Source organism: Papaver somniferum, chromosome 5 (genome assembly GCF_003573695.1).
Source record: "Papaver somniferum cultivar HN1 chromosome 5, ASM357369v1, whole genome shotgun sequence".
In the NCBI taxonomy this organism is placed as follows: Eukaryota; Viridiplantae; Streptophyta; class Magnoliopsida; order Ranunculales; family Papaveraceae; genus Papaver; species Papaver somniferum.
Window position 1 is genome coordinate 214,427,856 of NC_039362.1, and position 15,089 is coordinate 214,442,944.

The 15,089-nt window shown below is 35.3% G+C and overlaps 2 protein-coding genes and 1 long non-coding RNA gene across 3 annotated transcripts; 2 read left to right on the forward strand and 1 right to left on the reverse strand.

Moving 5' to 3' along the window:
• Positions 1-3,820: 3,820 nt before the first annotated feature.
• On the reverse strand, positions 3,821-5,244 carry LOC113278593 (G2/mitotic-specific cyclin-2-like). Its single transcript, XM_026527399.1, has 5 exons — positions 5,194-5,244; positions 4,883-5,104; positions 4,633-4,728; positions 4,353-4,531; positions 3,821-4,085 (listed from the first exon to the last, which is right to left on the reverse strand). Exons 1-5 carry the CDS (start codon positions 5,224-5,226, stop codon positions 4,022-4,024), a joined length of 594 nt encoding a protein of 197 aa, XP_026383184.1. The 5' UTR covers positions 5,227-5,244; the 3' UTR covers positions 3,821-4,021.
• A 4,758-nt stretch (positions 5,245-10,002) lies between these two features.
• On the forward strand, positions 10,003-11,563 carry LOC113278595. Its single transcript, XR_003325575.1, has 3 exons — positions 10,003-10,357; positions 10,692-10,970; positions 11,078-11,563. It is a non-coding gene; the product is annotated as an uncharacterized LOC113278595 (long non-coding RNA).
• Positions 11,564-13,679: 2,116 nt separating this feature from the next.
• Positions 13,680-14,473, forward strand: LOC113280780. The gene is made up of 3 exons (XM_026529365.1): positions 13,680-13,940; positions 14,051-14,326; positions 14,420-14,473. The coding sequence occupies exons 1-3, from the start codon at positions 13,680-13,682 to the stop codon at positions 14,471-14,473; spliced, it is 591 nt and encodes a 196-aa protein (XP_026385150.1).
• Positions 14,474-15,089: the final 616 nt, after the last annotated feature.

Genomic DNA, 15,089 nt, shown 5'->3' on the forward strand with positions numbered 1-15,089 from the left:
TTACATTTGGTTGGTTAGCACTACCACCTCAAATACCCGTATATTTACCAAAGAACTAAGTTCTACCTGGATTGTGTAGGCCAAATATGCTATTTATTTGAAATTAATCAAAATAAAGCATGGTTCGATCTCATTGTGCTCTACTTTTGGAGCAACTATTTATGGATTATATCATCACTGTGCACGCATGATCCTTCCCTTGACTCATGTGCATTCTCGTAATCCGTCAGGATTTCATTGTTCTCTAGAGTCATTTAAAACTTTGGAGCGTCCTCCAGTTTGATTTATGGACATATTCAGAGACAATCTTATGAGATGATTTATGATGATATAAATAATTTGTGCCTTACTCACCTACTTTCTTTCTAGGTGCGGATTGATCGAACCAAGTGGTCTCTCCAACTTCCTTTATGGAGCCACGGCCTCAACTACTTCCACCAAGTGTAGTTGCAAAATCTTAGTCTATGGTGTACCCCATACTGAGGATTTCTAGCCTTGTAGGAATATTTGCAGCTAGTATGTGTGATCTTGTCACTTTAGCGACATTAGTGTACATTCTGAAAATTGATTATTCTTTGTCACTTCACATTTACATTTGTGGAGGACAAGAATCAATATGAGATACATTGGGAACACACCACGACAATTCAAGTCGTTACCTTAGAAAATACTTTTTCTTATCTCCCCCTAACGACGGGAAGACTATCTCATTAAAGTGATAACCTGCAATTCTAGCAGTAAGAGATCTCCTGCCAAAGGTTTTAAAATGCGGATAATTGTTGAGAGTAAATATCCAACAAAATTACTTAATCATTTTCGTGATCCATCATAGTACGATGTGGACTCGTAATGGCACATATATAGTGCAACCAAAAATGCGTAAGAACGCAAAAATGTCATGCTTAAATTCAGTTACCAACTGGTACGCAGAACAGATTGACTAATATTAGGTTCTAAAACGAATTAAGTAAAGATGCGCGTAATATTGCATATCCCCAAAGCAATAAAAGGTAGGTTGGTACGCATAACCTATTCCTTAGACACCATCTGTAACTTTTGATGGTAGCCTCTGCGAGACCATTGGGTATAAGATGCTTTATATTGATCCTATTAAACATTCAATATTCATCAAGTCCTTTTGATGTAAATTCTCTAGTATTAACAATGGTGGTTAGCCTTTGCACTTTGCATTGTGTAATATGTGCTAGGAGTTTTCAAACACAAATTTCTTAACTAGTCCAAAATGTCAAAATATTCATCAGATCCATCAGTCACTTTAATGATCCGCATTCTGCATGAATATTTTTCTAAATTTCACCTTGTTTCTTTGTAATATGGAATTTTTACCATTTTCATCTTCAGATGGTCTCGATCCTGTTTTACTGAAGACTTTTTAAAAATGAGTGATATGCTTTCTTACCTAAAAGCATAATAGGAATGGGGGTTGTGCATCTAGTAATTTAGAAAACACTTATTGAGAGATGTGCCGTCAATTTTCATTCTGTCAATCTTTTTCCCATTTTCGTTCACTCAAATAAAGTGATATTTGTATGAGTTCTTTCAAAACAATAATCATGTCACAACCAATGTTTCTTTATGATTATGCCCAAAGCCTGTATGAGTCAGTTTCCAACATTTCATCGTTGGAGTCAATATGGATTCAATAATCCAAATATTATAGTGAAATTACATTGCACTAGATTGACTCATTAGTTTCTCCAAAATATATTTCCTTCCAAATATATTAGAAACTATAAAAGATGCAATCAGTTACATTCTCATCATTTTGATGTTCCACATATATCCATTTGCACGGGTTACTTGGAAATTTAACAAGGTGTGATTATCTCTTGGTACATTTAGACATTTTGCGACGTCTTTGTTCTATCTTGAAAAAATAAATAAGCAGTGCTGCGCTCGATAAGATAGGGAATTGGCCAGGCAAAGTTCTTGTTGCCATTAAAGTTGATGTGAAAATTGGTTGTTACTATGATAAACATACACATTATATTATATATACCAACACCTATGACCAGGTGCATTTCCAACTCTTTTAGTATGATGGGAGCTAGAATTACATCTTAGCTGATCCCATGTTCAATTGATACCTATACTTTGGTGTCATTAATTCTGGGGGAAAAAAAATTCGTCTCATGATATATATGTCCTTTTTCACATGCTTTATATGAGTCTGTCCAACCCTCATTACTTTGGGGTTCTTTCCATTTTCAATTTTGCCACATTTAGCTTAATTTGAGAAATTTTTTTATCTCAATAGGCCAAGAGAATCTCACTACGCATGTCAACCACTTACTTTAGGTTGAATATATTACTAAAGATAATTCTCTTGTTGTCATACTTCAATATATACTGGTGCATTAGTATAATGGATGAAGTAGAGAAATGAAAATTTTCTAACTCATATCATATTTTGTGAGTTCTTCCACAAAAACTGTAATACATGTGATTTTATTTGCAATTCTTTAGAAACTACCGGCTTTTTAATAGTCGATCAAGTGGAATTATATTTCTTGGAACATTCAAATTTTTTGGAAGAAAATATCATGTATACAATAATGGTGTTCAAGTACTTCTAAACCCAAAATAAATATATTTTAATCGAGTTGGTACAACCAATTGAACAAAAAACATCATTCAGCAATGACCAATATCATATTCAAGATTGAAATTAACCCTTCATATGGACTTATCTAAGACAAAAAAATGTTCTAAAAACAAATAAATAAGCCCAATAGATGTTCCATTAGTTACATACCTCGAGCTTTGGTTCCCACCTTACATAGGTGGAACAGGAATAGCCTTGATCGCGCACGGCCAGAAAACCAATAACAGGCTGGAACCGTGATGGAACGGGATCGGGCCGGTTCGGGTTGAACCGTTTTAGATTGGACCGGATGGAACGGGATTGGATAAGGACCGGGCAAGAACAGGGCAGGGGAACATACGAGTTTCTTTCTCCTCCGTCTTCCTTTCATCTTCTCTTTCTCCTTCGTCACGCATATGATTTCACCGCCCACGAAATAATAACCCACATCACAGAGGCACACATATCCAATCAAAATCATATTATTATAATATAAAATAATATGATAAATCATAATCATATCATATCATAATTACTATACCATCATATGGCTTATATCTATGACAAGAATTACAACAGCCGATTAATCACCCTAACACAAGCATGCTCATATTATATTATTCTAAAATTCAATCAAATCATTTGTAATATAATTCAACAAATCGATTGAACATCAGCATATAAAATCAGATCAATTGATATAGGGTGCATATACGTAGCTTCTAGAGATCAAGTTAACTTACACTAGTGGAAAATGGAAGTTAAACTACTGTCAGGACATGAAGTAATATCACGAAAAACGACTGTGTCCATCAGCTGCATTATAGAAGTAGTTTTTTCCAAAACGACTGTGTCTGGCAAAAGTTGAATTCTTTAAAAAAACTACTTTATTTAACAGTAGATCGACAAAAACTGACAGAAACAGTAGTTTTTTTAATGATATTTCATAAAAAAAAAATTGATATTGATTCAGCTGAATCCAAAGCTGATTCAACTAAATCAAAAGCTAAAAACGGGAATTAATTAATAATGACTTCGAAACTGAATATAATAGCGACTTTAAACTCATTTTGTATGGAATAATGAATTTATTGAATAGTGAATTCAATTTACAATTTCAACTATCTCAAATCTTCAACTGTGTTAAAGTTAAACTTGGATTTACTACTTCCTACTTTCCCTGAAGAATCAATAGATGCTGATATAGTACTTTTAGACGAAGACCTATTTCCCAAATCAGACCCAGAATGACCACCACCACTAGCACCATCTCTCCCACCACCAGTCGGAGAACAGAAAGACCCATTATCGATTTCCCCCGCCGTCTCCTTCAACACCCCAGTCAGTAGGTTGCTGCGAAGCCTTAGGAATTTCATTTACTTTCCCACTGAACATGACTAAATTCTCCCAATCCCACTACAAGGGAGTCTGTGTGTTCCACTCCATCACTGTTCCGAGTCCAGAACCACCTGCAACCATCCTTTGATTAAAAAAAATGTATATATTTAGTGGGGAGTACAAATGGTTTCTCAATTAGGAGAAAAAATACGAATCTGATATCTGGACGATGTCTACCATGAGATAAACCCCAATATATTAAAATTAAGAACATTTAACTAGATTCTCGTAAAAAAAAACAATCATAAATGTCGGCTAAATGTGTACATTCATAACAATGGCACTACCTGTCGAATGTCCAAAGCAAAAACAAGGAATTCGGTGTGTTCAGGAAGAAGTTATCACTTACTGTAATTGATCTTCTGAGTAATATAAATGCCACTTTTTGGTCTTACTCCAATGTCTAGTCCTGTTAAGAGTAAACTGAGCAGTGTAGATGGCTGCAGCAGCTAACAGAGATGGTGGTAACCTAAGCATGTCATGATCAACCATGGATAGCTCGATCAAGAAAAATGAGAGAAGTTCAAGCTGTTTCAAAATGCAGAAAATATGTTAGTATCCAAGCTATAAAAAGTTTTAAAATACTATGGATCAATAGTTTAATCTGATGGAAGACTAACTATACAAACCTTCTTATCAGACTGAGCCGTTTTAAGGAATCTTTTCATAAATACATATGAAGTTGGAACTGACATATTGAATTGCAATGTATTTACTATCGATTTCTCTTGCAAACATGTTTATGCAGTGTTGGAATCACAATGTCGAAACTGGGTAGATGATAAACATGTTTCTACAGTGTTAGAATCACAATGTCGAAACTGGGAAAAACTAAACACACTTGATAAGAGATATATGACTTAGAAGTGAAACATTTACCATAGAAAGAACTTGCTTCCTTGTATAAGCCTTGTCAGAAATTAGAATAAGATCATCTACAACCGGTACTGAAACTTCCTCATACTTGCATGCTAAAAGCATGGCTGTAACTCCGACCAACTGAAGTTTCTTTCGTTCCACAGTTTGGTGGGCTAAGAATCTGTCTATAATGTTAACCATAAGGAATAATGTCTCATCCATGAGCTCAAATTTATAATGCACCTGTCAAGATTCAAACCAAGAAGGATGCTTAGCATATGTTTTGTTTACCCTTTCTAGGAGATAGAAAATCATGTCAAAATTTCATATACCTCGATTAACCAATCAACTAGGATGACCCTCATCTTCTCATTGGTGTCGGATTGCTGAACCATACAGTTGGGAGATACAGAGCTAGAATTCTGCAAAAAGGCAAGGTTCAGTAACAATATTTCCAACCGTGCATAGGGGATGATTGAGTACAGTAGGAGATGGGTGACTACAAAAGAAAATTTCTTTCAAATTATACACCATGTGTACATATGGCGGAGTCTAGAAACATAATACAATACAGTGATACTGCAGTAGGCACCAACTTCAATAACAACTTGAATTTTGTCATTTCTACCGTCAGACATATAGGAAAGGGCCTAGCAGGCATCTGTAAGTAATTCTTCATCAGTGAAATTGATAAGACGCTCAAGAGCAGGGAGTGCAGGCTTTGTCTGCACAAGGAATTCACCAACAAAGAAAATTGATATCTATTAGGGATGCCAAGCAGGATACCATAAACCAACCTAACGGTAGTGATAACCGGCGACTTATACCTGTTCAAATGATGGTTGTGGCTTGCCCCAAAAAAATTTAGGCAGTCCAGTTGGAATTTCTCAGCGTAGAAAGTTTGGCATGCTCATTTGATTTAATTAACAAAGTAATCAAGGCCCCATGGCCAAGAACAAGATTTCGACACTTAGGTGAAGCACCGTCAACATTCTCAAATGCCTACACAGCCTATATTATAAAAAAAAAAACAAGTGTTAGTATAAGCCCCATTTGCTTACACATGGTAAGTAACTTCACCTCATCTCATCCATTAAATTAGGCAAGCACGCCTAGTTACACAAAAAGAAGAAATAATATTTAACAAAACTTGATTCCTTTGGTCTTAAATTTGTTATCATACTGGGGGAACTCAGAATGTGCAATAAAAATTGGGATAGGTCTGTGATCAACTAATGAATCACGTACTAATCCTCAGCCTAAACTATACATATTAACTGACAACGTATTTTTTAAGGGACAAACCAAGGGATTCATAGGTTACGCACCATGTCTAGGGAATTCAAGTAAGTGAATTCGTAGGTCATAATGTCTCCCATGAAGACATGCTTGCTTATCATCCCTGCCTACCAAAGAGGATCAAGGTAAGTGTATCAACCAACTCCATCAATATGAAACACAAGTACCTAACAAACATAATAAGAAGCTGCATTAGTTCTGAAAAGAGTTGGCCAAGGCAAAAAACAAGCATATCACAAATCAAAACAACAATGACTCTGTAGATCTTTACGGTGATGCTCCAAAAACTTATACAAGACGGTCATATATAGTAAGAAACATTATAAAAACCATATCACAGAACATAATTGAATGCTAAAATGATTCAAACCTTTGGATTGTATCTTTCTTATATATAACCTAGTAGGGTAGTCATGTAAAAGGACACATAGATTTGGTCGACAGTGCTTACAGCTCCTTCAAGTGAAGTTAAATCTTGCAAATTGTATCCTACTTTTGCATTTAGTTGAAGACCTGGTATTTTTCTGATTTAAACTAAAGCAAAACAAAGATAAATTCAGTACACCAACAATACTAATTAGAAAATATAAAAAGAAAAGGTTGAAGATTACTTACAAATTAGTAACAAAATGAGCCAGTGTAGGTAACACCTTTCCAATTCCCTCCAAAAGGATCGCTACCATGTGGAATTCATCTTGTTAGCTGTTGTGGTGAGTTCAAGCTGGTGTAAATAACCCCAAGAGCATCAGCTGTAGATCAAAAACATACAAAATAAAGATCATTTATTAGTTCAAAAGTCATCTACCACTGCTGCCTGGGGAACCGAAAATCCTCCAATCTAATTCAAAATCTATTCATCCAAATCTTGTAATATAGATTCTAATGAATTTATGCAATGATACCTAAAATCTGCTACACTTAACAAGAAACATCATTTGCTAATGTCTGTATAGAAATTCAGCCACTTCAATCTAAGTAGATGACACACATATATCTTCATCCATGGAGAACCTTAGAAGCTAATAAAGATGAATCATTTTTCTGCAAATTACTTTGTGAATCATAGAATTCAGATATTTTGATGAAATAATGAAATCTAAGCAACAACCCAAATCTTACAATACCAAATTGACATACTTGAAAATCCAAAAATCAGAAATTGTCATACCAAATGAACACTAAATAAATAAACAACATGACCGAATCATGGATCTGAACTTGAAGCTGAACAACATGACCAAATACAGTTATTATCAACAAATACAATTGAAATCATACAAAGAACTAAAATATGTGAAATTCAACATATAAACAAACAATGAATCCAAATTCTTTCGCAAAAATTAAATCGAACAAACTAGATCTACTAAAAACAAGTCAAACTACCAATCAAAAAATCTTACAATAGACATCCAACATGATTCAATCAATTTCTCCTCCGATCTTCACGAACCCAGAAAATCAATTCGTTTTTCTTTTTCTTCTTCAAGACTTGTATCAATTTTTTATTCAAAGTTAATAAAAAAATTATGAGCATTCCCTAGAATTTTTCAGAGATGAAGACAAAAATGAAACTGCTGCAGATTCTAGGGTTGTAAAAGAAATGCAGATTTTTTTTCCGGTGTTATTCAAAGTCTGAAACTTCGGGGATGAGATTTGGGTTTAGGAATTTTGGGTATTATTAAGTTGCTGGTGGTGAGTGAATGGAGATGCAGAAGAAGAAAATATGGTGTGCTCGGGCTGATGAAGGTGGTAGATTGGTAGCTGTGGTGGTGAGTGAATGGAAAAGAGAAGAGGGATTACAGGGTTGGGGTTTGGTAGTTGCAGTTTGATCTTTGTTGGAAGAGATAACGAAGATGGAAGAGAGAGGCGCAGAGGTTAGACTAGAAAGATATAAAGATAGATAAAGTTTGGGGGGACAGAATTTTCGTGCTATAGAAACTATTTACTCTCACTGTGGTTCTTAAAACTCTATATTTTTACAAAAATGCCCCTTAAAAAAACTGTTGTGCCATAGACAAGTTTTTATAACACAACTGTTGCTCACAGCATCTCTAGTTACGTCATCCGAGTAGCAGTGGTTTTCATGAAGCCTATGAAGTGGTTAAAAATCTGTTTTCCACTAGTGTTACACCACCGATTTAATATACCCAAAATTGAAATCACAAAACAGGGCAGAATCCAAAAATGAAATAAAAAAATTAGGAGAAAGGAGGAAAAAATAAAAATATACGAGACAAAACATATCCAACTTATCTGATTTGATTCCGGCGATTTCAACATTAGCTTGATGGTAATTGCATAACTGCGTTGATCTGAATCACCCATGTAGAAGAAAAAAAATCTACCAAAAATCTCATCTAGCTCTGCGGTATAACATCGGGTATGATAACGTGTGGTAGTGGAAATGTAGGGAAGACAAAGAGGTAAGAGAGTTTCCATTCATAAGTCTCTTAGGATTACATGGATATAATATATATAAAAGGGAAACACTAGGTAACCAGATGGACCGCACATCCATAGGATGTAGGCCCTCTAGCACAACTAACTTTTTTTTTTATGGAATAATTCTCAACTGACTTACCACTGCAGTAAAGCCAACAGGTAATTTGCCTGCATATAATTTGAATCAAAAAGAAAAAAAAAGTCATCAAGTAATACAGTTACTTCATCACAGGATTCACAGCATAGGACGAGGAATTGAGGATCAGCTGAATAAAAAATATAGAGTTTTTGTTTGTTTCATTGAGACATAACTAATTCTCCGTTCCTCTTCTTCCTTGGGGTGTGCATGCCCCCAAGACTGCAACTACTTTTTGGCTATCAAGAAGTATCCTTGTCTCTTGTTTTTCTACTGTATGTAATCTCCTAAAATCCTCTGTATTATTGTCTCTGTCGTTGCCAGTTTAATAACCCTATTGCGAAAACACTAAAATGTAAGCAGTGTTGTTGCATATGAATGTGTGTTGTGTTCTATCCAAAACAATAGAAAACTTTATCATATTAACAAAACGGTGGAAAGCGAAAGAACAGTGTGTTGGTTTACATGAGAACATAAGTACGGATTTTTACCATATTATAATAACAGGCTATCCAAGGGAAAGACATGGATTTGTTGTGGTTGAGAAAGTTAAAAGTGCAGTTCCGGTGCTTATTGATACAGAGGGATGGGCAGAGAGTACTGACTACTGTAGACTCTAATTGAAGTCTGATTAGTTGGATTTTGAGTAAATTGTATAATTGTTAAGAATAAAGCTAGGAGAGACCGTGCAGAGTAAGCTTATCAGAAGATAAAAATTCTTTACCGATTTAAAACACGAATGCACTAATATAATTGGATTTTGAGCTTGAAACTCTTCAGCACTAAATTCTTAAAATACAAATGCACTATTAAAACTTAGCCTGCGGACTGTGCGTTTCAGAAGATAGAAATTCAGTGAATATAGGTAGCTCAGTAAAACTCGAACCAGAAACTGATGTTTTTGAGAAAGGCATTGTAGTAAACGCGTACCCCATAAGCACTTTGTAGGTGGTACCTTGGATCTTGTGATATTGGATTGGATCCGTTTCTACCGACAAACAGGGTACCCAACCAACCGGCAATATTAAGAATCAACCATATAAAGAGTCATAGACTAACTAGTTAAAAGTTAAAAACTACCCAAACGTTCAACAGAAGAAAAACGTCCAACGTTGACAACTTTGGTCATAATGAAATGAAAAGAAAAATCTACATCTCTAGATATGTGAGATGAAAGTTTGTTGAGAAGCCACCTTTAGATTTGTGTTTACAGGACAGAATGAGAAGCCACCATTAGATACTAGTGCACTTTGAAAGCAAACAATAATACTTGCTGATCTCTAGTTAGAAAAAGAACCCATTTCTTTCTTTCTTCTTTCATTGTCTTGATCTGCAGAGTAATGGATGACTTTAAGAGGAGGAGGAGGAGGAGGAATCAAATACCATCATTTGGGAACTGGAATTTCTGAGACGTTACTGGGCTACCAATTACACAGTATTTTGAATCAGCAGCTGGATTAGTGAGTAGATACAGCAGTTGTTGTGGTGATGATAGAGATTTGTATTGTGCTGTTGCTGATTATGATTTTATTTACTCGGATCCTCCTCCTCATACTTATAACCATCATCTTATCAAACCACCACCATCTTCCGTTACTGTTGTTTCTCGCACAAAGGTAAACAAATTTTACCATTTTTCTTGAGTTTCTTTTCTTCTCATTATTACACCCGAATTTAAAAATAAAATAAAAGCGTTTCTTTTTCTCTGTTTCACATCAAATCTTGCCCAAAAACCACAGAGTGATCATTGCAGAACTTTTAAGTGTATATTATGAATTAAATTGCTTTTTTTTTTTTTTAAGAAAAAAATATATATATATATGTATTTTTTTTGGAGAGAAGGGTTAAAATATATTGATAACAAAAATAGCTACAAGAAAATAGAGGCACCAAAGAGTGCAACCAAGAGCCTAGTAATTTTATAACATTGTTGAAGTGAATTATTTGCAGATAAAGGGAGGAGGAGGAGTACCAAGTGAGAAACGTTTCAACAACAACAATAATAGGAGTATAAAGGAACAAAAAAAGCATGGCAGGGTATATGACGTGACTGAACCACCGGAAAAACATCACCGGCATCATCATTCATCGAAGAATCGACATGAAGATGAAATCCATCACTATCACGAACATTACATTCCTCCTCATCCAAAACGAATTCCTCCGAAAGCTGTTGATGAAGATCTTTACAAAATCCCTCCTGAACTTCTTCTCTACAAACCTAAAAGAGTAAGCAATTTCTATCTTAAGTAATTGGAGTACTGTATGTCCTAATTGTGATTGTTAGTATCTTATGATTCTTATTCTAACCTGAATCTCATTGTTTCTGGTTATAGAAGAAGATGTTTGGATTCTTCTCATGCTTAGTACCCACTTGTGCTGCTTGGAATTTGAAGAACAAAAAGAAGAAAAAAGGCTTTCCTCATTTGGAGTGTGAATGAATGAGAAGAGTAATTCTAGTCAACAGATGTCGTATACTTGCATTCCCTTTAACTTTAACTACTTTCAACTTATACAACTCATATTCAGAAGCCGCTTCATTGGAAAATGGGCCTTAAATTACGTAGTTACTTGTTGTACTGGACCGATCAAAAAAAAATGTTTACGAGGATTCGTGAATCGAATTTTGCGGGAGTCTAGGGACATTATGAATTTATGATACAAATTTAAAGTCGTCAGTTTAACCTCTCTCCAGGGCCGGCCCTGAGATTTTGGTGCCCAAAGCAGAACGATGCCCTCATATAGAGTGAAAATTTCTTCTCTTTTAAGTAGGCAACTTTCTTTTGTTTGTGGGAGGGCATCTGTGTAGGTCAGTAAGTGTGACATGCAGACTTTCTGTTAAAAAAAAAGATTCAGCCAATCTATTGGATAACAATGTTCCAAAACGTATATCATTGAAACGAACAGGAGAGTTCAAGGTCCCAAAGTTTACTGGATATGTTACTCTTCTTAATTCCTTGATAACCTAATGATAAAATTCATGTTTTTGAAATCGAATTGTGCAATTAAGATTATGATGATCAGCACTGGATCACGTAGTCTAATTCAGATGGAATTGTGTACGTGTTGTTGTAGTCTATCCTCCTAGGTGATGGTTACTCATTTAATTCTCAACTGACTTACTATAATAGCAAAGCCAACACGTAATATATTATATATAGAGACCCAACTACGTACAGTATAGTTATAAACATAACTGCGTATTTACGTCACACTAGGATCAGCACTCAGCAGGATTTTTGGGCAAAAGAATAAAGTTTCTTCCATTGATTGAGACATAATTAATTCTCTCTTCTTCCTAGGGGTGTGTGCACCTCAACACTGCAACCGCTGTTTGGCTATCAAGAAGTGTCCCTGTCTGTGTTGTCTGTTTTAAGTTTTTTACTCTTTTCAACATAAAATTCTCGACTTCTATTTTCCGCATTAGATTTAGAGTGCTTCAGCTCGTAAGCCTATTAATGTTGGTTCCTTTGGGTTTAGCAAGTAGATGGTCAGGGTTTGAGACAGTTAGGGTAATTTATAGGTTTTGTACTTATAGCAGGTTCGTCGGTCTCAAAACCCCAGTAAAAACTTACACTGTCTCTCTGCATTATATCGCCTTATGTCTTTTTCTCTGTGTCCTGGCGTTCAATCCCTTGACGAGAATAGTGTTCTACGTTATGATTTGGAAGGAAAAAAAGGTGGAAAGCGAAAGAACAGAGTGCTTTTTACATGAGAAGTTAAGAGAAGTACGGATTTTGGCATATTAAGAGGCTATCCAAGGAAAACATTTGTAGTAGTTGAGAAAGGTAAAAGTGCATTTAATGATACAACACATGGATGGTAGAGTTTCAACTTTCAACAAGTTTCCATTTCAAGACTTCAAGTGCTGAGCAAAATAAAAGTTTCATCTTCAAGTTATGACTTTCAAGTGTCTCGTTAGTTGTATTTTCTCGTGATATTTACGAGAAAAAGAGTCGCTTTTACCATTGCAGGAAACAGTGCAAAGTAAAAGGTTACCTTATCAGTGGACAGGAGGAGAGGCAGCGCAGTAGTAGCAAAAGTAAATCCTCGTTCTTTTTAACTGTTGGATCTCCGTTATGTCTGAAAGCAGGTTAAAATCTTGTCGGTTTTAGTAATTAGGCATCCTGGTTCCTTTTTCTTCTGCTCGAAAGCGTCTTAATTAGGAATCCTGTCTTCTTCTAATTTGTTTGGTCTCAGTGAATTGGGTGTTTATATAGGTTCAAGCTAGTTGTCAACACAAACATAAGATAAAATCGAAGGCTCTAGCAAGGGAAGATCTGACTAAACAAAAATCGGACCAAAGAAGTTACTGCTAACCGTTAACGGACAAACAAACAAAAAAAACAATGTCAATCACCCTTTCGTTAAACATGATGTACTTAGATTGCATTAATTGATTACACTAAACGGGTGAAATATGGAATCTGTAAGGTTGACAACTCTGGTCATACTAGTATAAGAAATGAGAAAATTTCACATCTCTAGATGAAAAGGTTGGTTGCCACTTCGAGATTGTGAATACAAGTGCAGATTCTCAAGAATCCAGATAAAGAGATGTTATTTGAATTTAAAGCATCTTGTCTCCCTGTGTCCAGAATATAGACATTTACTCTCTCTCTCTCTAAACTCTGGGGAGCTCTCTGAGTAGTGAGGACAAACATTTCATACTGGAATTAATTTATCACATAATTTATGGTCTCTTGTATCCACGGCTTTGGACTTTATAAGCTTTCTTCTGATTCTACTTCCAAAAAATTCCAATATAACAAGATATAGACCCTGAAGAAAACAAATATCTCATTCCTTTTCTCTTCATCTTCTTCTTATATGCTAATGCATGCACTTCCATAGCAAACAATAGAACTTGCCGGAGTTTGTAACAACTCAAAAACAGAACCCAATCCTTTCTTTTCTTTCATTGCCTTGATCAGAGTAATGGATGATTTTAAGAGGAGGAGGAATCAAATACCAACATTTGGGAACTGGGATTATTTCTCAGATGGTACTACTGGGACACCAATTACACAGTGTTTCGGATCAGTTAGATACAGTTGTGTTGCTGGTGACCATAGGGATTTGTATGGTGCTGCAGGTGCTCATGATTTTCTTTACTCTAATCATATTCCTCCTCATACTTATCACCATCCTCTTATCAAACCACCACCACCGAACTTTACTGTTGTTTCTCGCAGAAAGGTAAACAAATTTGCCATTTTTCTTTAGAATTTTTCTTCTGATTAATACAATTTCAAGCTGAAATTGCCATTTGGAATTATTTTTTCTACTGATTTAATGAACTTTTGTAGACTAAGGGAGGAGTACCAAGGGAGAAACTTTACCACAACAACAACAATAATAGGAGTATGAAAGATCAAAAAAAGCATGGTAGGGTACATGACGTGACTAGATCACCGGCGGAACATCGTCATCATCATCATCACTCATCAAAGATTCCAAATGAAGTTGAACGATATCATCATCATCAACATTACATCACCCCTCACCCACAAAGAATTCCTCCTAAGGCTGTTGATGAAGATCTTTACAAAATCCCTCCTGAACTTCTCTACAAATCCAAAAGAGTAAGCATGCAATTTCATCTTTATTGGAGTATATGTCCAAATTGTGATTTCTTATTTTAAGTTATTTATTTTTATCTTTGTTTCTCGTTGTAGAAGAAGATATTTGGATTCTTCTCATGCTTAGTACCCACTTGTGATACTGCTTGAATATTTGAAGAACAAGAAGAAGAAGAAGAAAAAGCTTAATTTTTGTTTCACTATTTACTTAAAGAAATGTAGAGGTGCTTTGATGTACTTTAAATTAATAGATTATCTCTAACTAAGTAAGTAGTTGATGATTCAAGAGGTTTTACTTAAATGGTCCGACTTTGAATTCAATGTTTTTTTGGTGTTATTGGTGATATTATAACAGTTGTTATTGGGAAAAAAAAGGCATGAAGAGATTAATTAGAATGCAAAAGCTCAATGGAAAATCAGTACTGTGAATCCCAATTATCTCTTTTCATCCCTAATCTATCTCTCTTTTGTTGTAATGTATCCTCCAAGTCCTGGGTTTGTTGATGGTGCTAACTCATTTAATTCTCAACTTAGTAGCATTATAGCAAAGCCAACACGTAATATGTGGAGAACCTTACCCTAGTATAGTGTAGGTCTGTTAGTATGTATATGTATTTACGCCACGGATCAGCATAATTTGATTTTTGAGTAAGAATCTAGAGTTTTCTTCCACTCATTGACATAATTAATTCCCTATTCCTCTTCCTTCCTTGGGGTGTATGTTCCCTGTCCCCCAACACTTCCTTGGTTATCAAGATTCAAGAAG